The 27,793-nt window shown below is 32.8% G+C and overlaps 1 protein-coding gene across 1 annotated transcript; it reads right to left on the bottom strand.

Annotated features, from left to right (window-relative positions):
• Positions 1 to 712: 712 nt before the first annotated feature.
• LOC107619540 (DHHC-type zinc finger family protein) lies at positions 713 to 3,904 on the bottom strand. Its single transcript, XM_016321829.3, has 7 exons — positions 3,429 to 3,904; positions 2,884 to 2,976; positions 2,670 to 2,771; positions 2,533 to 2,592; positions 1,544 to 1,642; positions 1,362 to 1,457; positions 713 to 1,263 (listed from the first exon to the last, which is right to left on the bottom strand). Exons 1-7 carry the CDS (start codon positions 3,684 to 3,686, stop codon positions 1,168 to 1,170), a joined length of 804 nt encoding a protein of 267 aa, XP_016177315.1. The 5' UTR covers positions 3,687 to 3,904; the 3' UTR covers positions 713 to 1,167.
• Positions 3,905 to 27,793: the final 23,889 nt, after the last annotated feature.

Genomic DNA, 27,793 nt, shown 5'->3' with positions numbered 1-27,793 from the left:
GAGTTTTGATTTAGAAGAAGTTGCGCAGTGTCACAGTGCAATAGCTTTGCAAGGAACAGGGGTCTTCTTCAGTTTCATAGCTTAATTCATTCATTGACCTAATTGCCCTTTTGCTTCAAAACCATTGCCGTTACCATCCAATGTTTCTTCTTCCAGCTCAAACCTTTTACTATAACCATCATTTCCATGCCAATTTTTTTTTCTTTTTCTGATACCCAATTGAAAAAAGATTTGAACTTTGTAATCAAATATGTCAAAATTTGATGTTCCCAAAACTCCAAACAAAGAACCCTAAATTAAAAACTGAAAAAATAAGAAAAAATTCAGTTCTTTGAACTAAAGGAATAAAAATTGAAACATTGAATTTAACAGTTGTTGAGGTAGACGACGACAAATACAGCGCCATCATAGAACTGAGGGTGTAACCATGGAACTATGGAAGTGTGAATGTGTGATGAAGTAGAAGTGGAGTGCACATGTTGAGGCTCCTTGAATTCGAGATTCTTGACGAAAGTTGGCTTGGATCCATGCAAATTAACAACATTTCAGAAGCAAATAGAAGAAGAGAAGAGGAGAAAGGTTAAGGGGATTAGGTTCAGACAAGTACGAGGGTTATCTAAAGTGAATGGGATGGGTATAATTGTAAATTCACAACTTGTCAATGTTTGTTACGTCTACTGTCAATAGGGACCTAATTGACCTAATTAAAAAATATTAAAATGTTTGGGGACTCAATTGAAGAGGAAAAAGTTATACATACCTAATTGTAAATTTAGTGAAACTATATGTACTTACAGAATAATTTAACTTAAATTTAATCACTTCTAAAAAACTAGCTAACAATTTTACAGGGTCTAAAATTAAAATGTAACATATTTATAGAGACAAATACACATTTCTGCATTATAGTTCAATCTAACAAAGGAATACACTCTTTCTTCTATCCTTATCTTTGTTTTAACAATCTATTATGGAGCCTAAATGGTAAAATGACTAGCATTCAATCATTTTTGCTAAGGATATCTATTTAATGTATCGTGTAAGCTTACTTTTGAAAGCTTGCTTAAAGAATCATTTTTGTATGTGTATCATCAGATTTTGGGGAAGGTCTTTGTTCCTCATGTCAATTGTGATTCGGACAAGGCCGAATGGTCACATCAGAAAGGTTTAAGAACTATCCCGCAATGTGGGGAAGCTAACTCCCTCTTTCAGATGGCTTACCGCGGTGGGACATAACCACTTCAGAATGTTTGGACCTAAAACCTGATCAAGGGAAAAAATGTTCAGTAAGTATCGCCGAACCATCGATGCATACATGCAAATCAATTATGATGCAAATAGTTAAGGGTTGCGAAAGAGACCGAAGTGATGTTTTTGTATGGGCTGATGTTGAATGGATGCCGGTAGCTCTGCCCAGATTTCATAGCTAGCCATTTTGCACGTTTTCCTTCGTAATACTGGCAAATGCGCCAAACCAGATAAATTGAGAGAGATTAAAAAGAGAATGGAATTATTCTTAATTGAATATCTTCTAAAAACCTACCTCTATTGTTGTCATATTATGAAGGGTGAGGTACACATGCCATCCAAAAAGAGTCAACAGGGTTGTGGTCAACCCGATTGCCATTGTCCCGTACATAACCTAAACACCATTCACAAGTCTTAATGTTAATTCACAATATAATTAAAAGAAATATAGTATTAAAGAAAATAATAAAGAGTCAGTCAACTTTTTGGAATGTTTTCGCAAGAAAACCATGTTAATATTCTAAGAAATAAAACCCCTATTATTCTCTTTAACTCTAAATATAAACATAAATAAAATTAAAAGAGAAAACCAATGGCTGGGTTATGTGGGATGAAACTGTGTAGACAGAGCAAAAAGTAGTAGCAGACCAATGCCAAAGATAGCCAAAGCATATTCTCTTTGAGGGATTACAAAACAATCAGTTACAGATACATAAAGCAACCAAAATCCCTTATGAGACTGTTTCGACATGTTGAAATTGATAGTTTTCTGCTCATGACAATGGTGATGGCAATGAAAAACAACCTAATGAACAGGTATCTTGAGTCTTGATCTTGGAGGAGCATTAACAGAGTAGGAAATGGTTTACCTCACTACAAACACCACAGTTTCTACTGAAAAAAACATAAAGAGTGACACAAGCGACACAAGCAACAGATATCCAGACTGGCTGCCAGTAACAAACACAAGCGATTATCATGAGTCATGACCAACTTTGATTGCATAAACCCAATACTATACTAGTTTGGTGTGTAAGTAACAGTATGTAAAGGTTCCTAGCTTGTTATAAAGTAGGCCCAGAGGATTGAGAATATTTCAAATTATTCGGAAAATAATGTCCATACCCCAAAAAAAAAAAAGGGAAACTAATTATACAAACCGGAATAAAGCCCAAGAATTCACATCTCTTAGTTTGAAATACTCTCAACAACAACCAAAGCGATAAAGGGGAAAAAAAGGGATATATATATCGGAATATCTGCAAACTATTGCATTCAACTTACATAAAACATTTTAGAAGAGCTCCCTATATCCATCAGAAATACAGAGCATATAAACAGGATCTGCACATTGCAAAAGCCTATGTCAACCGATATCCCGTCTGTTGCAAAAACAAGTAGATGCCAAGGCAAAAACATACCATGGAATGAATACTCGCCAAGGTAGCATATGATGTAAAAACAAAGAAAGCCTTGTAATTCCAATAACCAACACAGTTATTTATCCACAAGCAGTGATGATCCTACATCGAATTTGGCAACAAAACTAAGGTAAGAGTTAAACTTAATTTCATTCCTGCAAATGCAAAACGGAAGATCAAATTTACGTCTATTACCAATAATCAACCAACCTACCATTTTCAGAACACATTTTTTGCAGACTCGACAATGATGAGTCCTTGGAGGCTTGTATCCGTAGCACTTGTCACATTTTTTCCGCTCTGCATTCTGCAGCATTTGTTAAGGGACTCGGTAACAGATAATAAGAAACCAATACACTTAAGAGCTAAGCTAACAATATCAACAACTTGCTCTATACAAATGAACCAGCAACTTCTGATAATGCATTGATCAATGGAATGGGGAAAATACCACAGAATCTAATCACATAAATCTAGATATGACTGAAAACAGCTGTAATTTAAGCACTGAAACTGTTTGCTAATCATAATGGCTAATTTGAAACACTAGTAGCATTGATCAATTCGCAATATAAGAATTAACTGAGTCCTACTTGATTTACATAAAGGATATGCAATTAAGAACAAAATCCATGCAGCTATAAGCACATTACAGAAAAGGGCAGAAACCAAACAGAGAGAAAAGCAATTAAGTGAAACCCCAATTGGAAATTGAGCAAATTGGGAAAATGGGTATTACAAAAAACTGAAAAAGCTTACATCTTTGGCGGAACCCTGGCCTTCAACATCGGGTACATAGGAGGAAGGGACGTGACCAGGGTCTGAGAGAACGCATACAAAGAAAGAGAAGACGGAGAATGAGGCTAAAATAGTGAATATGGCGGCATTGAAGGTTCCATTGGAGCTCTGAAGATCAAAGGAGCCATCAATGAAGACGAAGATTGTTGTGTAATACACAAACATCATCAACAACAATACTGCCAACACTGGCAGAGATAGGAACCTTTTGGGTCTCATAATAATATAATCAAATGGCAAGAAGATGAAGAAGAAGAAGAATGTCTCCTTTTGGGGAAACTCAGTTCCGGGATTTTAATTTTTGGATGCACAAGATGTGAGGTTTTTAGGTTGATTTTCTTTTCTGTACTTGATTTTGGATTGGATTTGGCGATTGAGTGCTGTGTTCTTCCCTAATTTTGTTCTTTTAATTTTTTAATGTTTTATGAAATTTGAATGTTTTTGTTTTCAATTAAAAAATTTAAAATGATAGTTCGCTGCAAATTGAATTCAACCATTGTTATTATTAATTTTATTATTCCATTTTATCTTGGTGTTTTCCAATAGAACATTCATATAAAATTAAATAAGTCAACTTCATATTAAATATTTTGCCATCATGATAGTAAATATATATTTTGCAGTTTCTGGAGTAATAATAGATTAATGGTCAACTATGAAGACCCATTTAATTATTTTTATTTTTATGTAAATTCTAATCTAACATTAATTTTTAGAATTTAGTTAAGTTTTTTTTTTCACTTCTTATAGTATTTCTTAAATTCTAATACTTACTTAATTATATTAGTAAACTAATTATTGAAATGATGTCTGGTTTAAGCATTAACTTTGAGAAGTCTAACTTGATACCAGTGAATTGTAGACAGGAGTGAGTTACCCGAATGTGTCACCTGTTGGGTTGTCAGGAGGCGGCCTTACTAGTGAGGTATCAAGGAGCAACATGAAGTTGATTGATGGACTTGCAATAGAAGTAGGGTAGCGTTTGTTTTTGGAGACACGACACGGAGACATGGACAGCACATTCTTAAAAAGCGTTTGGAAGCAAAGACATGGACACTGAACATATTGTCTCCGGGACAGTTTTTAATCCTTTTGTGTCCACTCTTTTACGGAGGACAATGATGGACACGGATTTGGAAGAGAGACACGGACGTTTTTATGAATTTTTTTTCTTTTTTGTCCATGGTGCTATTTTTTATTATTCCACTGTTACCCCTTCTTATTTTTTCTATTTTGCGTTGTTCTTAGAAAGTACTTTTTTTTTACTCCATGCTCTTTTTCTATCTCTACGTTCTTTTTCTTTCTCTTTTTTTCTCAGGTACTCTCTCTTTTTTATAAAAATTTTTATTGGACTGAATAATTTCTTTTTTCTTATCATTCTTACTTCAACATCATTTTAACTTTATATTATATTATTTGATTTGTAATAAAAATAATAACAAAAATAATTAGTCTGGAGACTTTTAAAAGATAAATATTATAAAAGTAAAATTGATATTTTAAAATGTTAAAAAATAATTTATAAATTATAATTGATTTTATATAATTTAAAAAAAATAATTTTTTGAAAGAAAAATAAAATTTTAGATAAAAAAAATAATTTTCTAAATAAAAATAGATTTTTATGTGCAAAAATTAATTTTTTTCCATTTAAAAATGGATTCTTTTTTTAAAACTGATTTTGTATTTAAAATTAATTTGGCTTATTAACCTAAATGAAATTTTTTATTAATCAAACTCAGATTTTTTTTGTTAATATTAACTATATGTATTCCTACATATTAATAATAAATTTAAAAAAAATAATTATATTTATAAATTTTATTTTAATATAAATATTATTATATAATTTTTTATTAAAATTTTTGACTGCTTCAAATATTTTTTTCAAGTTCCCACTGTCTGTACTCCTACGTACTCTTATTATTTATTAAATTAGTTTATACTCAAAAATTTGGAATCACATGACTATTTTAGTCATTTTATATAATATTTTAGTCCTGTCCATGTGTATCCAAACATAATACTGGACATTACATTAATGTCCTATCCATCGTATTCAAACACGATACACAAAACATAATTTTTAATGTCTCTGTCCTATTGTCTTTGTCTCAGTGTCCTGTTCTGTCGTGTCTCTACAAACAAACGCTACCTAGGGGATGGTAGATCCACCAGATTTTGGGAGGATACGTGGCTTCAGGTGGAAAAGTTGAAAAACTCCTTTCCGAGACTCTTCTTGATTTCAAACCAAAAAGGATCAGTGATTGGGGACTGTGGGTTCTGGGATGGGATAGAGTGGGTTTGACACTTTCAATGGAGAAGGGAACTACGTGTATGGGAAACAAAAACCTTAGACCAGCTGCTTCAAGTCTTGCAATCTGTTAGATTGATAGCAGAAGTGCAAGATAGAGTGGTGTGAAAATTCAATAAGGAAGGCGTTTATTCTACTAACTCATTTGTGCAGGTTATGCAGGAAGAGACTTTAGACGAGGAGCTTCTAAGCTATAAATTTGCAAAGAAAATTTGGAAAGGACTAGTCCCACCTCGAGTAGAGCTGTTTACTTGGTTTGTTTTGGTAGGCCGTGTCAATACAAAGGATGGGTTATGTAGGCTGGAAATTCTACAACTGAATGATAATCTGTGCGTCTTGTGTAACAAAGAAGCAGAAAACTTACAACACTTATTTGTTACTTGCGAGTTCTCTTGGAATGTATGGTGTGCATGGATCTCAGAATTTGGACAGAAGTGGGCTGCACCTGGTACATTGAAAGACCACTTTGAGAGTTGGAGATTGACGCCGTTGTGAAAAGACTTGCGCAGGAGTTGGATGGTTGGGTTTTTTTCAGTTATATGGAACATCTGGCTATGAAGGAATGATGACATTTTTCAGAATAAGACAACAGGAGTTGGAGATTGTGTGACTCAAACATTTTTATATGCTAGGGAATGGTGTGGTCAGTAACTCAGGTTGTTGATGGCTATGTCGGAGATGACTTAGGAGTTACTTATTTGTTAGCTTTCCTTGTCTTGTTTGCTCCATTTCGATGTTGAGCTTTCTCTTTCAAAAAAAAAAATTATTAAATTAACCTAACTTAATTTAGTCAAAGAATATTTAAATACATTAATTGAAAAAATATAAATATAAATATTTAATACTTTTATTTAATATATAAAAAAATTACATTTAATTTATATTTTTTATTCAAACATCTTAGTTGTAATATAATTTAATTTTAATATACTATAAAATAATTATCGATATTTAATTACATAACATCACATCAACAAAAATAATTCACATGAATGTGATGAACTGATTCTGATAATTAGATTGTGCATGAGCATGCAATTTAGTATGACAAAAAAAATGGATTTGGATCCTCTAAAGTTTGAATTTTACTTTAGAGAGTAAATTGTAATCTTCTCCCTTTGAATAGTTTCTCTTTCATATTTAGGGTTAACCACTAAAAATGCTCTCGAATTATTCAAATCCTGACAAAAATACACCCGAATTTTATTATCGACAAAAATGCCCTTAAATAATTTAAAAACGCAACAAAAATGCCTAACGGTAAATATATATTTTCAAAAAATATCTTAGAGATTGAATTTTGATATAATTTTTTGTAAGAATTATTAAAAAAATGATATATTATTATTCTTAAAATTTGGTAATTTTTTACTAAGTATATATTTTTTTGTGATTTTTTAAAAGTATTATGGGTTGTTAACAAAAAAAAAATTATAAAAAATTATATACTTAACAAAAAATCTCCAAAATTTAAGGATAATAATATCTCATTTTTATAATCATTCTTGAAAAAAATTATATCAAAATTCAATCTCTAATGTATTTTTTGAGAAATACATATTTAATGTTAGATAATCTTGCAAAAAAACTAACATTAAATATGTATTTCTCAAAAAATATATTAGAGATTGAATTTTAATGCAATTTTTTACAAACATGATTAGAAAAATGAGATATTATTATTCTTAAAATTTGGTGATTTTTTGTTAAGTATATATTTTTTTTGTGATTTTTTAAGAGTATTATTGGTTGTCAACAAAAAAATAATAAAAAAAATATATACTTAACAAAAAATTACCAAATTTTAAGAATAATAATATCTCATTTTTATAATCATGCTTGCAAAATATTACATGAAAATTAAATCTCTAAGGCATTTTTTGAAAATATATATTTACTGTTGGGTATTTTTGTTGTGTTTTTAAATTATTTGAAAGCATTTTTGTCGATAATAAAATTTGGGGGTATTTTTTTCAGCGTCTGAATAATTTGGGAGCATTTTTAGTGGTTAACCCTTCATATTTATTATTGGTCCCACCTATGAAATCAATAGTGAGAGATCATACTTTACTCTCTAAAGTGAAATTCAAACTTTAGAGGATCCAAATCCCAAAAAAATAGGGGTGAATACGGATATCGGGTACTCGATTACCCGTTCGAATTCGAACCGAATTAATTAAATTGTTCTGAAATTAACCGGTAATCGAGTCTAATTCGAACCAAAGCAATGACACTCTCTAATAATTGGTTTGAATAACGATTCTGGAGGTATAGAACCTGAATCAACCCGTAGATCCGACCATGTAATAATTAAATAAAAAAATAAAAATTTAAAATATTATATCTTTTAATATATTTTAATTTTAATGTGTTTAGTTTTTAATGTGTTTGGTTTTTAACATGTTTGGATTATTTCTATTGATTTTACATGTTTATTGTATTTACCAAGGTTTTGAAAACTGGACCGATCATCGAACCGCTCTACTCACTGATTCATTAATTTATTGGTCCAACCGTAGTTCAACCAAAAAAACCATTTTAAAATAAAATAATAAATAAATTATAAAACAACTCTCATCAATACAATAAAAAACAATCAATAAATCATCAACACAATAAAAATTATAGAACATGTTTATTGCTATAATATAAAATTACAGAATATGTTTGTTAATAGTTAATACATTGATAGTATTAAATGTTTTCCAAGCTTCCAATCAAATATGTTTTCAGATGATGGTGAAAATTCATAAATTGAGACTGTGTAAACTATCTTTAGAAAGATACCTGAAATAGGATCAATCCTTTGGGTTCTAAAACATAAAATCCAAGAGACTTGTTAAGAAACCTCTGTTTTATCACCATACTTTCTGAAGCACTTGGTGTTGTCTACTGGCATGTTATTTATTATTATGACTGCCTCCATTACCAGTTCATTGTGCTGATGGTTTTCAATGCTGCAAGCTACTCCACTCCCAACTTTGAGCTGCTCCCTAATAAAGTTTCAAGTAGATAATTCAAAACATATTAATACTATCGCTCAAAACATATTAAAGTTTGAGGTGTATGCAAGTATTCAGTAAAATCAAAGCAAAATTAACCGAGAGAAAAACAATTTATTATTTGAATTTAAAAGAGTCTCCACTGCAAACATAACATTTGTGTGTCTAGGATGTGAAGAAATCAAAAATCAATTTTGATTTGTCTACACATTGAAAAGATGACAATGCAAGTTGATAAATATAAACTAGAAGGTGTATTAGTTATAAACTTGATACAATATGGCATGTCTAGGCTAATAGGGTACAAAATCAAGAGTCAGGGGTCAAGCATTCATTCCTACTACACAGCAAGAATCTTCGGTCTCAAAAGATGAGACTTTCCTATGAGATGAGTATGTCTTAACTGCTCAATTATGTTTGGTTTGGTCATAACTACTCACTGGAACTCTAGTTAGCAACACAAAAATCAAATAATTTCACATTTAGAAATCAAGAACAATTAGCAACAAAAATAAAAAAATAGCAGCAGCAGCATAACAACACAAAATCAATGTGCACACCAAGATTAGTTCTTAAACAAGCAATGAAGCACCACAAACTCCTCCTTCAATCTAACGAGATGGAAAGCACAAACTATGAACTTAATGCTCTTATTAAAGTTCTTGAAATTTGAATGTGATAACAGTAAAACAAGTTAATGCTCTTATTAAAGTTGTTGACAAAAATTTCTGACTAAATCCAGCAATTACAAAACAGTAAAACATTGAATCAAACTAACAGAGCCAGCCACCCGTAAATTTGAAAAAAAAAAAATTACAGCCATCACCAACCAGCAAATACAAGATAGATCCATCAGCAACAGGCAATTACAAAAGATTACAAGAAAAATGGAACAACCATGATTGAACAACAATTTCAGAACTTCAAACGAAGAAGAAGACTGAATATTCAGAAATTAAAAGGAAGAAGCGGAAGCCACTAACCTTCGATGGACGGCAACCGGCGAGACGAGGCGATAGGCGAGACGACGGCAACCGGCGACCCGACGGCGAGCTCCTCCAAGCGACGAACAGAGAAGCCAACGAAGATGAAGACGACGTGCCGAGCTACCTGGGTTCTGCAAAACGGGAAAGAGGAAGAAGCGGCGGCGCTGAGGACTTGGGGACGGCGACGGCGCTGAAGGGCTAGGGTTTTGCACTTTTGCTTTGCTTCAGAGGTCTTAGGGAGTGCACGTATTGGGGGAAGAAGGGGAGGGGGGTTGGTTTGGTTCGCGAAGGTTCTGTATTTTAATTTTAGAGAAAAACTCAAAATAGCCCCTGACAATTACCTCGAAAGACAACGAGGCCCTTGACAAAAAAAAATCCAACCCGACCCCTGACAATTACCTCGAAAGGACAACGAGGCCCCTGTGCAAAAAAAAATCAATGTTGTTTTTTTTGGCACAGGGGCTAATCAGTCCCCAAAAATAATATCAGGGGCCGGATGGGGTGTTTTTTTTCTTGGGGGCCTCGTTGTCCTTTCGAGGTAATTGTTAGGGGCCGGATAGGGTATTCACTCTTAATTTTATATACAAATAAACAAAACAACGTGGTTTTATTCGAACCGGCCGGTTACTGGTCCGGTCCAATTGGCCGGTTCGACAATTTTTAAGCAGTTCTTTTCAACGGTTGGGCTGCGTTTGTTTACAGAGACAGGACACTGAGACATGGACACTGAGACACAAAATTATGTTTGACAGAGGAGACATGGACAGAGACACTGAATTAGTGTATTTTGTGTCCACAGGAACACTAACAAGGGACACAACTTATTTTTCATTCTTTTTTTTATTATTTTTGTTAATTTTTCATAATTATATTTTTTATTATTATATTTTCATTTCAAATTTTTTGAATGAAAAAAATGAGAATAAATTAGATTTTCATAATTTGTTCTAGTTTATCACTAAACAGAATACAAGAACACAAAATTTTGTGTCTCTATCCATCAGTGTCTTGTCATGTTCTTTCTCAGTTTAAATTTTAAATTGGTTCGATCAACCGGTCCATTCCAGTTTTCAGAACCATGATTATTATTCAAAAAAAGTTGGTAGAAGAGATTAAAAATAGATATGTTTGATCAATTAATATTAAAAAATACATAAAATATTTTAGATTAAATTATAGATTGAATTGGACAAAGTATTAATATTTATATACATGGATCCTTTTTGGATAAAATAAATAAATAATTGATTATACATAATAATAATAATAATAATATTATTATTATTATTATTGACTCCCAAAAAAATGATTGAGAGTACTTACAAAAAATACTAAAATATATTATTTTATATGTTATTTTTAATTTAATAAATAAATATTAATTTTTATTATAAAAATAATATTTAAAAAGTTGTTAAATTTTTATATGTTCTTTTTAATTTAATAAATAGGAGTACATTTTTATACGTCATTTTTAATTCTATTTATTATGGTACAAACCTATATAAATAGGAGTTGAAATTAATTTATATTTGACAATTTTATAGTAAAATTAATTTTAATAAAATAAATATTATTTGGATAATATTAGTTAAAATCACTCTTAGATAAATTATTACTAATAAAATATGATATTAAATTATAATATTATCTTTTTAAATTTATTATAATATTTTTTATACTTTTTTAGTGTATTTTTTATATTATATAATATTTTTTTAATATTTTATTTTAGTATGTTATAATTTTTTATTATTATAATAAAAATTAATATTTATTTATTTATTAACTTAAAAATAATATATAAAAATTAATAACTTTTAAGTTTTTTTTATTATAAAAATTAATATTTATATAGGTTGGTTTCTAACTAAATCTAATTTCTTAAATTCGATTTATACATATAGTTATTGTGAACGTGTGAAACAAAAATTTTTGTAACGTAAATCGAACAATTTTTATTGGATTTAGTGGGAGTAATCATAAATTAAAGTGGTTCAATTTGAATGCTTAGAACTCATTTTTCTGGAAAATCGACAGTTTTTTTTTTTTTTTGTGACTGAACATAACACAAAGAAAAAAGACATAAGAAAAAGAGTAGTACTCTTCTCTAATAATAATGTCTAAATTATTAGGAGGCAGTAACCACTCTAGATACACCTGCTTGTTTAAACAGTAGTCTTAGCTGAGTTTGCTTGGTGTATTGGAGATTTGAACCAGAATTTTTGGTTTTCTAGCTGGAGGAAAGAAGGACGGTTATCTAATGAGATCGATTATGTTCACATTTCTGATTCGAATCTCCGGATACAGGATATTTGGTCGGTTGGTAGGTGGCATTTGAATACTCTTTATTCTCCTTTATCTCAAAATCTGAAAGATAATATTCTTTCTTACAATCCAGATGAACAAGCAGGTCTGGAAGTGGATTGGTATTGGAGTGGGTCTGCTGCCAAAGTCTATAACTCTCGCAATGGTTACTTGTGGTTGTGTAAGCAGCTGTTTGGTTGGGAGGAGCGGGAGAATTGGCTTTGGCTTTGGCGCCAGCTTGTTCCGGAAAAGCATAAATTTTTGGCTTGGTTGTGTCTTAAGGAGGCTCTTCATACTGCAAGTTTTCGCTTTAGAAGAGGGATGTCGTCGTCGGATAAGTGTCCAAGATGTCTTTCTAGCCAGGAATCGGTTTTACATTGTATTCGGGATTGTCCCAAAGCTCAGCTTGTCTGGCATAGGTTGGATATTTCTTGTCATCCTTTGGATTTGAAGAACTGGTTCTTGTATCATAGCAAAGAGCATCCGTTCAAGTTCTTTTTGGGACTTTGGTGGATATGGCGAGCAAGGAATAATGACATCTTTAATCCCGATGAAACTTGGCATCCGAAAAAAGTGATTTGTCTGGTATTAACTTCAGAAAAGGAGCTTAGGAATATCTTTGAATTACAACGTATGTCCCTTCCCTCTACTCTAAATGGTTTTTGGAATCCCCCATCCATTGGTACTTTTAAGATTAATTGTGATGCTAGTTATTTTGGTTCGGGTGATAGTGTTGGTTTTGCTTGTGTTATTAGAGATTGTAATGGGAGCTGGCAAAGGGGGTGTTTGGGAATGATTGAGAGTAATAGTATTCTTCAAGGAGAATTGTTTGCTATTTGGAGAGGATATCTCTTAGCTTGGGATGTGGGTCAACGAGATGTTATTTGTGAGACGGATTGTGTGGAAGCATTTAATCTTGTTACTCAAGATGGTTTTGGGTTTATTGATCCACTGGTGCTCAAAATAAGAGATATCATGCATTGGAATTGGCGAGTTGACTTTCGTTTGATTATGAGAGATGCAAACACGGTGGCAGATACTATGGCAAAGATGGCGATGAAGTTACAACTTTCGCATGTGGAACTTCTTTCACCTTGGGAGGAGTTTAAGAGTAGTCTTAAACGGGACTGTCCCTCTATTTAGGTAGTTCCTTGTTTTGTTTGTTTTGTTTTTCTTTGTTTAATTTATTTCAGTTACAAAAAAAAAACAGCAGTCTTTGCCATTAAATCAGCCGCTCTGTTTGCTGTTCGCTGGATGAGCACTAAAATAGTTGTCTAATTGCGCTGGAGCATCTCTTTGATTTTGTTAAGCAAATCAGAGTCATTCCTAATCATGCTGGAAAATCGACAGTTTAATTCGATGACCCATTTTCTTAATAAATTGACACAATTTAATTCGATTTATATAGTTATATACATAGGATGATTCCCGTTATACTTTTTGCTTTAGATGATTTGGATAAAATTAAATGGATGTTGGTTTATTACCGTGAATAACCTTAAAGTTTTACAAAATATCCCTAAACCCTAATACACTCACGCCGTTTCTGCTTGCTCTCTTGTCGCTCACACACAAACTGCTCTTTTTCACTTTCACTCACTGTCTCTCACTCACGCACACTCCTCTCTCAGTCACAGTCCTCTACTCCTGTCTGTCGTCGCTGTCCAGCCGTCCAGCAACCGCCGTTTCCGTCTCGTCGTCCGTCGATGCCTCACGCCGTCCAGAAGCCGCGTCTCACGCCGTTCCCGAGAGTTGTGCGGGTATTGTGCTGGTTTTGTGCGTGGGGCACAAACCGCACCCACGCATACGCGTGGCTGACGCGCAGGCGTCACTTTACTTATATTATATATCTATGTACTATCATTCTCTTACTCTCCTTCGTACCTTTATCTGTATGTCGTTTTCGACTTCATGCTTTATCTTGTAGTTGTCGTTAAGTGAATGATACGACTTCGCGATTTTATTATTACTCTTTTCAGCCTTCTCGATTAATACTCCTTTCAAATATACTTATAATTATATATTAACAATCCACCTGAGAGTCATACCACCGTAATATCATTGACTTATGACTCGAGTATAAGGATTTGAATATTAGGGTGTTACATGTTCAGCCGCTTTTCTATTGTTTTGACGAAACTAATTTTATTTTTAAAATATGTTATTTGTTTTTCAAATTTATTAGATTACTTTTTTTAAATTTTAATATTGACGTGATCTTATTTATATCATATTTTAGTGTTGGTGTTAATATATCATTTACCCTTTAAATTTGTCAGATAAGTATTTTTTTTCATCATTTTAAAATTAACGTAGCCTTATTTATATGATATTTTGTTGAGAGTAAAATTACTATAAAAAACCTTTAAAATGCTAAATTATAAAAGCACACAATACATATATATATATATATATATCAGAAAAAGGTATAGTTCAAGAAATAACGACAAAAATATTATCCTAATTTAAAAAGAGTATATCTATAAACCCAAATGCATGTTAGTTATTTACAAAAGATTAATTTTGCCTAAATATCATGGATATTCATGTTTGTCTTTCTTTTTTAAGTGGTAGGCCAAAATATGATTCTGAATTTGAAGAGGATTCATTTTCCTACAAATAGTGGAAGGATAGAAGAAATGAATATGCTTATTTTCTTTTGTTTTAAAATATCAAACTATAAGAGAATTAATGAAAAAATTAGGAAAATACAAAGATTGTGTACTTGGAAAAAATCCTTCGTAATTCATCATACATCTCCTTGTCAATAACTTCTTACATCTTGAAAAACTGTCAGATTTTGTTTACCATAAAAATAACCATATAAACGCTTCAGGTTTATTCAATTAAATTGATTGCTTATTATAGAGAAAAATTCAATTAAAATCTGTAGAATTGTAACCACGAATGTGTTTCCTGAAATGGTTCCCTTCTGCAGAAGGGTCTAAGAAGATTTCAAGTAATTCCTGAGGAGCATTTACTTGGGGCAAAGAAACTTTTCCTCCATTGCAACACATGTCAAATGTTTCATGGTGAAACAGACGTGCATTACAGTGTGTACGTGTCCTTGTAGTAGGTAGTGTAGTTTGAAACACTGTTGTATTCTCTTGAAAATTTTGAGCACAATTGTGGGATGTTCAGACATGATGTCTAATTTCTGCACTCGCATAGGAATATTAAAATATTATGTTATAGATTTCTTTTCCTACATGTGCCAATAATTGTATGGTTAGGTACTCGGGTAGAATTTATTAATTATTTCATATTATTTTAGATAGTGAAATCAATAGTGAACAAAGAATATGTATACAACTTCTCGATTGAGGTTTATTTTTTGAAAAATAAAAGTAATTTTTAAAGATGTAGTGTCTTTTTCTAAATTTTTCTGTTGCCTAAACTCATATAAGATTGTTAAAGTTTGAAGTTTTAGGTAATATATGAGGTTAAATATATATTTAATAGAGCAAATTTTTATTCTGAGTTATACTGAAATATACAAAGAATATTTTTAAAATGATATGATTCTATTGTGTTTTTATTTGCTATTCAATTTTATGAAAGTTTTGATTGTCGCCCAGTAATTTGTAATAACTTTAATTATATTTTTTAAAATTATTATGATAAATTAACGATACAATAAAAATTTTGTCCATTAAAATTGTATAAATATTTTTTATGGTTAACATGCATAGTGTACTTTTATTTTGTTATTTTTGTTGGTGTTTATGTTAATAATATTTCCTACATTATTAAATTTTAATTTAATCTTTGTATCATCAAGGGTTTATTCCCTAGTTACTGTAGCGACGTTAAAATTTATTTTCCATCACTAAATGATATTATGTGTCTCATGGTTTTTGCTATTGAATAATAGTTGTAGTAGCATTTTTTTTAGTTAGTACTTAAATTAGTGATTCATTAAAATTTTTTTCTTGTAACTCATAAGAATGTATACACTGTTATCTATGTTTTTAATTTGAGGTCTACATTATTAGTTACCGATTGACTTGTAACTTTTAATATAATATTTAGTTTTTTTTTTATTTTAAGAAATTAGAACACATTGTGCCATTAGTAATAAATTTCACCATTTATTAAATTCTTAATTTGTTAATGACCTTATAATAAAAAGAACCCATATAATTTGTACAGTTTATTTTTAATTACATGAGATAGGACATGTATCGGTTAATTGTTGTTTTTGTGTTTAAATTATATTTTTTTTGTTCAGTTTTTCTCTTTAATTTTAAAAGATATATGTTGTTACGAAAATTTTATTATAAAGTTATTCTTATTATTATTAGTTTCATGAATGTATTAACTATTTTAAATGTTTTATTTGTTAAATATTTATTTTCAATTTTTTTATTAAATTCAGAATTTTGTTTACAATATATAGTAAGCATAATTTAAAGAGCAATACAGATAATAAACATAATAAAATTTATTTGTTATTATGATAACTAATAAGCATAATAATACAATAAGTTTAACTAAACACATTTTATATAGTAATATATATTAATAAAATTTTATATTTATTCAATATAATAAATATTTTAAATGATTATTATATGATGATAAAATATTAGAAATATAAATAGAGTACGCACCATTCATATTTGCATGCTTCTAGTATTATTTGTTGTTGGTTCATAAGAAGCAATTGGTTGAGGAATTGAATTAATAGTAGCAATGGTGTCTCAACGTATACCTATATCTAAAAAAAATGCAAATTTTATATGTTATATACTTTTTTGAAAAAATAAAAAATTAGCGCTTAGCAATAAAATAAAGCGTGTTAATTAAGCTGGTTAATTTTTTTAATATTCTACGTTAAGAAGATTTAATGTGCAGACAAAATAACTTATATCGATATGTTTACATGTTTAAAGCATATAAAAATACTAACCAGGGGATCTATTACTTGGATCAATTTCATTACCATGTATTTCCAATTTCCATACCTATATTTTTAAAGAGCAATATAGAAAATAAACGTAAGTTAAACTAATAAGAGAAGAATTAATTATCATAACATTAGTTAACTTTGATTGCGTGAAACAAAATATCGTAACTTTAATTATTTTAGAATTAATAAAAAATTAGTGCTTAGCAATAAAATAAAGCGTGTTAATTAAGTTGGTTAATTTTGTTAATATTATACGTTAAGAAGATTTAATGTGCAGACAAAATAACTTATATCGATGTATTTATATGTTTAAAGCGTATAAAGATACTAATAAGGGGGTCTATTATTTGGACCAGTTCCGTTATCATGTATTTCCGTACCTATATTTTTAAAGAGCAATATAGAAAATAAGCATAAATTAAACTCATAAGAGAAGAATTAGTTATCATAATATTAGTTAACTTTGATTGCGTGAAACAAAATATCGGTAACTTTAATTATTTTAGAATTGATCTATATTTCTTTATTATAATACAAATAATTTTTTCTATGCTTCTATTATATTTTTTTATAGTATTTTTTTTAAAGGTTTGAATCTCGTCCATTAATGTTTGAGAAATTTTAATTTTTTTTAATTTGTTACCGTAAATTGATGATATGATGAATATTTCATCAATTAAGACAATTAAGAATACAAAAATATCTTTAAAAAATAATTTATTTGTTATACTGTAATGTATTCTTGTTTTTTTTGTGTTTACGTTGATAACAAAAGGAATTAATCTTTATTTATGTAGTACGTTTTTAATCACATGAGATAAAAAATAATAACTCTTATAATTTTTTTAACCATTATATTTGTATGTAAGTGAGATATATCCTAATTTTATTTTTAATTTTTTAGAAATATATATCATTACCAAAGTTCTAAAATATGAGAACATAAATAATTTAAAAAAATTAAATTAAAGTATTGTTAAAAAATTTAATGTTACATTGATTTATTACTTTAATATATAAATTTTATTTTTGATTATAAAATCATTATGATAAACTTTAATATAAGAGTACTTTTTGTCCTTGGTCTTACATGACATTATTTTTTTATTTTTTTAATATAAATATATAAATATTATATATTACGTTATATATTATATTGTACGATGAAAATGAAATATTAAAAAAATATTATTATTATTTTAATCATTAAATTTTTTTTAATTATTTTTATGGATGAATGATATCTGAAAAAAGTTGGATACCAAATTTTTAATGTTAACTTTATAACTTCATATATGATTGATGTGTTGTTTGATTAAGAAAGACACTGCCGTGTATGTATAATTTCATGATATATATAAAATAAACCATGTATAGTAATATTAATTTGATTAATTTTGTTATAGAATATCAATGATAGAATAGCAACCAATTATATTATTTTGATTTCTTTTACTTGTGGTAGTTCTATTGTCATGCGCTTCCATTGCTGTATTTTTGAAAAGTAAAATATAATTATTAAGAACTAATTCAATTCATAACAAAGAAATTTAAATTTAGTTATCGTGTTACCTGTAACAAATTGATGATAGGTGATAGTTCTGGCCATTTGTCTAATTGTAGTCAATCTGCCTACCCCTATGTTTGTAGTTAATCGGGTACCTCCACCTGTGTTTAGCATTGGAGTTGGAATTGGAGTTGTATCAGTTATATGGCAATTTATTTTTCTTGTCGAATCATCTCCCGATAACTTGCACGTCTTCTATCTAGGTTTTGTTGTCTTTGTTCTTCGGTCATGTTCTGTCTTCTTCGCCTAGCATAATCTGTCAAAGTGGGTTGACGTTGTCGTGACGGTTGATTTCGTGAAGTTTCCATTTCTATTTGTTAAAAAGATAGCAAAAACGATTGCGAGACCAAGAATGAAGGGGAAAGAGTAATTTAATTTTCTTGAGAGTTAAGTATCACTGAAGGTGGAACAGTTTTTTATTGAAAGTGAGTTAGTTTTTAAATTGAGTACGTAGTAGTAGCAGTTTTTTTTCAGTTTTAAAATATGTCGTGAGTTGATAGTGAATCAGTTTGATATTCTGTCGTGGGCAAATTCTTTCTTTGATAAACAAAAATAAAAAACATGGAGAACCTAGTAACAATTTGTTATATTGAATCCAGTGTTTAACAGAAAAATAAATAGCGGTAAAATAATAAGAAAAAATTGGATACCAAATTTTTTTATTCCCATTATACATTAGTATAGTCCATTATATATTGGTATAGTCCATTATATATTGTATTGTTATAGATTTGATTAATGAGTACACTTTTATATGTAATTTTTTTTTAAAATAAATATTGGACATAAAAAATATGTAAACCATGTGTTGTAGATTTAATTATTCCAATGACTTTAGTTAATAATAATAATGATTTATTTTTCTTTATAATTTAAATACTATTGTCCCATTGAAATAACTATTAATAAAATAATTATATTTTTTATACTATTAATTATTGTACTATAATGATATATTGATCACTTATATACTATTGCATTATGGGCTATTATGTATGAAAAATACTAATAAAAAATAATAAATAATTAATATTTTGTTGACGTAATTTTATTTATATCACTATTATCATTATAGTATAACGTTATTTATATTTTAATAATTTTTAAAAAATATCATGAAAAATTAAAGATAAAAATATAATTAATAAATTTAATTTTAAAATATCATGTATCCTGAGTACGTAGTGTCAATTTTCTTTATTAGAAGTTGTTCAGTTTTTAAATTCTATCGTGGGTAAACCCATTTTTTAATAAAAAAAAAAAATAAAGACAAAAGATGAAGAAAGAATTGGATACTAAACTTGTGTATTCCCATTATATATTGATATAAATTAGTTTCTCTTTTGTTTTTAATCAAATTTCAAATATACGTATTGAACAAATAAATTTTTTACAACTTTTGTTATAAGATATTTAAGTCTTTAAAAATTATTGCTATAAGATAAATTAATTCTCTTTACAATGATAGAGATTAATATGTCCTATGATAATTAATTTTCAAGGACTAAATAATAAAAATTTATAAGAGATTAATATCTCATCTAAAATTTTTTAGATTTACTCAAATTATTTAACCGGTACTTTTCGAAATAGAACTAATGTCTATTTATAATATAAAGCTGACAAGGGATACTCACATAAAGACAATTTGTTCAACAACATAAAATTTGAGCTGCTGGCAATTTGAAATTATTGGATCATTTATGTCCATCAGGCTTTAGTTCACAAGCGGTGAAACCGAGAGGCTTCAACTTGTAGTGGCACTCTGCTTTGCTTGGATTTCTTTCATGAATTTTACATTTTTAGAAATTAAGTGCCTATTAAAATCTCCTTCCAATAACCTAACAATTAAGCATAAATATATAACTTTTGGAATTCACGTATTCACCTCTAAGAACGTTTTATTGAACCGATTTAGGTAGTTTCGGATACTCTTACCCACCCTTTATTTTTCTTCTAATAGAAAGATTGGGTGTTTTGTTTAGGTCCTCCGGATTGTGAAGTGAGCTAGAAATTTGACTTTGATATCGATAAAGGAAGAGATCGACCCAGAAGGTAGTGTATTAAACCACCCCATGGCTGGTCCTGACAATGTTATCGAAAACGCTATGCATCGAATCGCATCTTCAACTCCTTTTAAATTCATTCTAGCTTCAAAGGCATCAATATGCTCCTGAGGATCCATCTTGTCGTCATATTTCAAGTCCGTAGACTTGTCAAAATGCTTTGGCAATCGTACTTGAAGAACGTGGGAGGCAAACGGGGTTTGCCCCCATTATGACGTCCTCTCGGAATTCTCTATGCCTTTTAGGAGTAGGACTCTTCTGTGGGGTCTGCCTCCTTTTAGACTGGGCAGATCATGACTCTTCGTGTGCCCGAGAATCTCCGTGACGTCGTTGCGACCTTCTTTCATCTCTACGACGTGGGGGTAAAGGTGAAGTCTGCCGGTGGTCCCTCCTTTGTTCAGGGTTTTCGGGTTGGGCTCTTCTTGTTCCCTGGCTAGACGACTTTGGGAACGAGACTGCCTAGATAATGAACGCTCAACCAACTGTCGTTCAAGCTCTAGTTGGTAGTGCTCTAACTCTTGCACTCTGTGTTGCATTTCTTGCATGGCATGGTGATAGTCATCTCCAAGGCCAGGAAAATGGCGGGTTTCAGGTTTAACGAGTTCTCGATTTTCGTAACCGGGAGGGACTTCCTCTCAACTCGATGTAACGTCAGTCTCATGACCATCTTTCCATTGTTGGCTTTTCAACAGGGTTTCTAAATTGACTGTAGAGTGAATCCGTCGTTCGGGCATGATTCCTGCCAAAGTGGAAACCCACAGATGGTACCAAATGTTCGCGCTCGAAGCAAGTTCATGAACTGGAAAGGTGGAGATTGGAGATCTCAACTTCGTCACGCGCTGAACTAGAGCGGGAGGGCAACCTGCAAGATACTCTGATGCTAAAGTCAGTAGAGTGTAGGTGGTGAGAGCCTTTTTCGTGTGCTTACCTGTTAGTTACTTTTCTCTTTTAACTTTGTCCTATGAGGCTATCATTTTTCGTCATTTAGTGCTTATTGCAGCTGTTGTGGTATCTTGTCGTTTTTTCGTAAAGTGAATCAAAGCCTAATCGCTTTGTCGGTTACGTTCTCTTTTGTCCATAACAGTGCCATAGACAATGAATATGAGAGGACTGTTCACTCTCGTACCAATAAATAATAGTGCATGCATGACAATATATCGTTTCTTTTGGAGCATTTAGCTAACTAATTTTTCTTGTATTCTAAGTGGAACCGATCAAGGTCTCTATATCATATATAATGCATGCAAGTTGTAAAATATCTCATCAGGTTGCTAACTTGAAGAACATATTATCGTGAATGCTGTGACACAGTGATTATCATTATTGTCGGACGAAAATATCTTTGACAAAATATTCTCCAAGTTCCCGATAATTTGCACGCTTAGTAATTTTGCATAATATGGTATGAATTACTCTTCTTGTTGGAGATAATAAAAAGTTTAAACAAGAAATGTATTAAGATATGTGAGGTTGTTTTATGTAAAGCTAATAGTTGAAATTTGTTAATGATAATTTAATTAAATATATTAAATTATTTAACATTAAATTATCAATTTTATATAAAGATAACTGTATATAAATTTTTATAAAATTAATTTTATAGATCGTGGATTCGTGGTTCGGTCTCTACTCTTTCATATTGTAACACCCTACCATACAGAGTCTTATGCTTAAGTCATAATTCAGAGATGGCAAGGTATTACGACCTCTAAAACAAAAATTTAGTACGTATAGTAGTATGAATGATTGATTATAACTAGGAGCCTTTGTAGAAAAAAGGGTAAACAAAAACCGTAACTCGAAAGCGCAACACTCCGATCGATAACGTAACGAGCAAAGGATAAGCTAACGTGAGACTATATATATACAAAGAGTGTCAAGCACGGGAATATCAAGACTCAAAATCCGGGCGCGAAGATAACCGGCTTGAGCATAGCAATATATACATATGATAAAATAAGGGAAACCCCAAAGGAAACCCAAAGGGATACAAATACAGAAAACCTATTCTCCAAAAATCCCCTCTAGAAGGAGTCATCACAGTTTGTATTATTTAATGGAGATAAAAGTATCTAAACAAGATATATAAACCAAAACAGAGCCCCGAGAACAAAGATCTTCGCTAATCCGGAAGTCTCCAGCATGTCTCAGCGAGAAACCTCACGTCCTGCATCTGAAAACCACAAAATCCGCATGGGTGAGAACCAGAGGTCCCCAGTACGGTAACAGCTTCCACATATATAATACATAATAATAGAGGAAAGCCGAAGGCAATCCTAGAACTTCCTCCAGATAATATCAAAGCTTATAAACAAGCTAAACTGTAAGTGGCAACTGACTAAAGATTCTTCAGTCTAACTAATACTTCCCTTTCCAATTCCTTCAGACCTCCCAACCACCAGCAGGAGTATAATATAGCAAACACAGTTATATCAGACAAGAGATTTACAAATAGGAACAGATAAGGCATTTAGGCAATTAGCAAGTAATATGCAGTCAAACAGGCAATCTCAAACAATTCATGTAGTATGCTTATGATGCATGCCTGTCCCTAGTGGCTGATGATATCATCTGTCGGTTATAGAGCCAACCCGACAAGTCCTGGTAGCTAACCATTGGACTGTCCCTCTGTCGTGCATCCCCAACTCGAGTTATACTCATCATAAACTTGATCATAATCATGATCCATTTCCATCACCCTCACTGGTGAATATTTATCCATCACCATCACTGGTGAATATTTATGGGGGCGAGCTCGTCCGGGCCTTTCACAGTGCCCGACCACACTTACGACATTGGGTTAACAGAGCTTCGAGTCTCAACCTGGAGCACATGGTGGCTAGCCATTGCTACTACCCAGGGAAACCCTCATCTCCAATGGTGGAAGGGCAAACATTCACAATTCAATCAACAGCATATATGCATTTATACTTGGCCATAAACATGGCCCCGCCGTAACACGGCAATAATCTAGCCATCTGGCTCACGGTTAAATCCATAACCAGCCAATTCATTAACAATTATGGCCCTTCAGCCCATGGCATAACAAGCACTTCCACCGCCATTCTCCGCATCTCACATAATCATCTTTGATCCTCAATGATCATTCATTTTTCCCTTGCTTCACTCGCAAGTTACCACATTCACTAGCCTTTTTTCTCATGCTAGGCATATCATAATGATTTAAGACATAAGTGGTGAGATCGGAGGCTTAGAAGTATGAAATTTGGCTTTTAAAACTCAAAAATCAACTTTGGGATGAAAACAGGGCCACGCGTACGCGCACTCCACGCGCACGCGCGGATGGCCACAAAACTCATCGACGCGCAAGCGTCATACGCGCGGATGCACGGGTTGAAAAATAGCCAAACGACGCGCACGCGTCAGCCACGCGTACGCGTGGGTGCTCATGCGCCCCAGGCACAACTCTGGCACAACTCTCGGGAAAATGGATGGGCATTGGGTGCAGCACATTCGGCGCGCCCGCACAGATCACGCGCACGCGTGGATGGCACTTCCTGGAAGAACGGCACGTACGCGCCAAGTGCGCCTACGCACGGGGGGGTCATTCTGCTAAAAATTTTCTAAGTTAAAAAACTGCAGAATTCACAGATTCAACCCCCAATCTTCCGACGGTCATAACTCTCTCATTTTAAATCATTTTTCACCCGTTCTTCAAACGGCATGGACATCCCGGATCCAATTTCATTTCTAAACAGATTTGGCACAAATTAGAGATCCGTAGTCCAAGTTATGTCCCGTCAAAGTATGCCCAAAAACCATATTTTCATTCAAAACCACAAAGTGCCATCTTCAAAACAAGCCACTTTCAACTCTTTTCAAAATCAATCAAAACATGCCAATTTCAACCCTTCTCTTTGAAATCATTCAAAATGTACCAAAATCAACAACAAGCCATCCTCAACTCACACATTGACATTTTACCAAAATTCCCAAAACTACCTCCAACCATTTTAACACTTCTCAATCAATGGCTAAAGGACAAACACAATCTCATGTCATACATCCTTCTCATCCCAATTTCCAATAATATCAATTTCCAAATCAACCATCATTATACATTATCAACATCATACTCACCATCAACATGGTACCGCCCATCAATTCAACCTCAATCATCCATCAAGCATATATCACAACATGCATTTCTCATATATCACACAATCAAGGTATCAATATTCATAATCACATATATGAACACATCATATATCTCAACCATTCAACAACATCAACAATTCAATGCCTATCTTAGGGCCTCTAGCCTAAGTATTTCCTACCACATTACATATTAGATACGGGAAACCGAAACCATACCTTAGCCGATTGCCCAAGCTCAACCGGAGCACTTCCAAACCACTTGTCCACAAGCTCTCAAGGTATCAACACCTCCAAGAACATATTTTGTCACACAAAACCCTCTTCCAAGCTTTCCAAAATCACCAATCAAGCTCCAATATTCACATATACACAACCTAAGCCACAATCATCATACCCATACACAACATCTCAATGCCCAAACCTCATAGAACAACAAATTACACTAGGGTTGAGAATCTTACCACACCCAAGGTCCAAGGATACAAGATTAATCTTCTCCTTCAAGAGAGTTGGGTCCTATAACATCAAAGAACCCAAAATCTCAACATTTTTGCTCATGAAACTCGAAATCAAGGGCTGGAATTTCGAACAGTAAAACGTGGCTTACCTCAAGATTAATTGTATGGGTTTTGTAGAGCTCTTCGTGGTGAACGCGTGGCCGCAAATAGAGCGGCAATCGGAGCTTTAGATCAAAAGTTATGGTGGTTTGAAGATCAAGTGAGAGAAAGAACTTGAGAGAGTGTTCTTCGGTTCTTCCCCCCTCCATACCAATTTCAGCGTGTTTGAGTGCTAAGTGAGGAGAGAGAGTGCTGAAAATTAGGGTTTTGGTTTAGTTTAGTTGGGCCAAGGGCCCACTTTGGGTCCGGTTGGCCCGGTTTGGCCCGTTCTGTCCAATCTTGGTCCGATTTCTATAAAATTGGTACCGAAATTCTCGTCTCAATCTCCTCTATCACATTAAGACATAAAAATAACATTTTTGGCTTTCTAGAATAAATTCTCATTTATGGGTTAATTAGCCGTTAATTAACCGGGTCTTACATTCTACCCACCTAATTGGGAATTTTGCCCACAAAATTCAAATTCAATTACCTGAGAATAAGTGCGGATAATCCGTTCGCATCTCCGACTCGAGTTCCCAAGTGTGTTCCTCAACACCGCCTCGACTCCAAGCCACTTTGACTAATGAAACCTCTTTTCCACGCAATCGTTTAATACTAGTATCATCAATTTAACTGGAGCCACCGGAAGCGTCAAATCTTCCCTTAACTGAACCGATTCAGGTTCTAACACATGGCTAGCATCAGGAGTGTACTTCCGAAGCTGTGACACGTGAAACACATCGTGCAGGTTCGAAAGATGAGGTGGTAGAGCCATCCGATATGCCACCGGTCCAATCCTCTCCAGGATCTGAAATGGACCAATGTATCGAGGATTCAACTTCTTTGCTTTAATCGCTCTACCTACTCCTGTGGTCGGAGTAACCTTCAGGAAAACATGATCTCTTTCCTCAAATTCCAAGGGCTTCCGCCTTTGATCGGCGTAACTCTTTTAGCGACTCTGCGCCGTAAGCATCCTATCTCGGATTTTCTTGACTTGTTCAGTGGTCTCAGCTATCATTTCCGGCCCCAACAAGTCTTTCTCTCCAGCTTCATACCAACATAGCGGAGATTGACATTTCCTCCCATACAATGCCTCATACGGAGCCATTCCGATGCTCGCATGGTAACTGTTATTGTATGCAAACTCCACTAACGGCATATACCGATCCCAACTCGCCGGTTGGTCCAAAACACAAGCTCTCAACATATCCTCTAGTGTTTGGATCGTCCTCTCGGATTGACCATCTGTTTGAGGATGGTACGCTGTACTCAAGCTTAATCGGGTTCCAAAAGCTTTCTGAAATGCACCCCAGAATCTCGAAGTGAAACGAGGATCTCTATCAGAGATTATAGTAGCAGGTACACCATGAAGTCTCACAATTTCCTTTATGTATAACCGTGCTAGATCCTCAAGGGTGTAAGTCATCCGAATGGGCAAAAAGTGAGCTGACTTCGTCAGTCGGTCCACAATCACCCAGATAGCATCAAAACCAGTCCTAGTCCTTGACAATCCCGACACAAAGTCCATTGCAATACTTTCCCACTTCCATTGCGGAACCTCTAAGGGTTGCAACATCCCAGAAGGTCTTTGATGTTCAATCTTTACCTTTTGACAAGTTAAGCACTTTGAAACATATTCCGCCACATCATTCTTCATACCCGGCCACCAAAACATCGCCTTTAAATCATGGTACATCTTAGTACTTCCCGGGTGAATGGAGAATCCGCTTTTGTGTGCCTCCTTCAAGATATCTTGCCTCAAAGTGCCAACATCCGGCACAATGATCCTACCCTTGAATCTCCATAACCCGTCTTTTTCTTCCGACACTCTCCACTGTTTTCCTTGCTCGATAGCCGGTAACACCTTCCATAACGCTTCATCGTTTTCATGAGCCTTTAGGAGTTCAGACTTAAAGTCACTTGAGATTTCTAATCGGCTCAAACACAAGGTTCCAGATACTTCTCGAGCACCAATTTTTAGACTCTCGAATCCCTTGAGCAACTTCTCCTCTTGAAGCATCATCCAAGACGCATATAACGACTTCCGACTTAACGCATCCGCCACTATATTCGCCTTTCCCGGATGGTAATTTAACTCAAAGTCATAGTCTTTCAACAATTCCATCCACCTCCTTTGCCTCATATTAAGCTCTTTCTGATCAAAGAGGTATTTCAAGCTCTTGTGATCGGAGAAGACTTGGAACTTAACCCCATAGAGATAATGCCTCCACACCTTCAAGGCAAACACGACTGCAGCGAGTTCCAGATCGTGCGTAGGGTAACTAACTTCATGAGGTCTTAACTGTCGTGAGGCATACGCCACCACATTATGATGCTGCATCAGCACGCACCCTAGGCCCTTTAACGATGCATCACAGTACACCTCAAAAGGCTCGTTCGGCTCAGGTAACACTAACATAGGTGCAGTGGTCAACTTTTTCTTCAATGCTTGAA

The sequence above is a fragment of the Arachis ipaensis genome, chromosome B9 (genome assembly GCF_059453495.1).
Source record: "Arachis ipaensis isolate K30076 ecotype BB chromosome B9, ASM5945349v1, whole genome shotgun sequence".
Lineage (NCBI taxonomy): Eukaryota > Viridiplantae > Streptophyta > Magnoliopsida > Fabales > Fabaceae > Arachis > Arachis ipaensis.
Note: the sequence above shows the minus strand (reverse complement) of the source record. Positions and strands in the feature narration are given on the sequence as shown.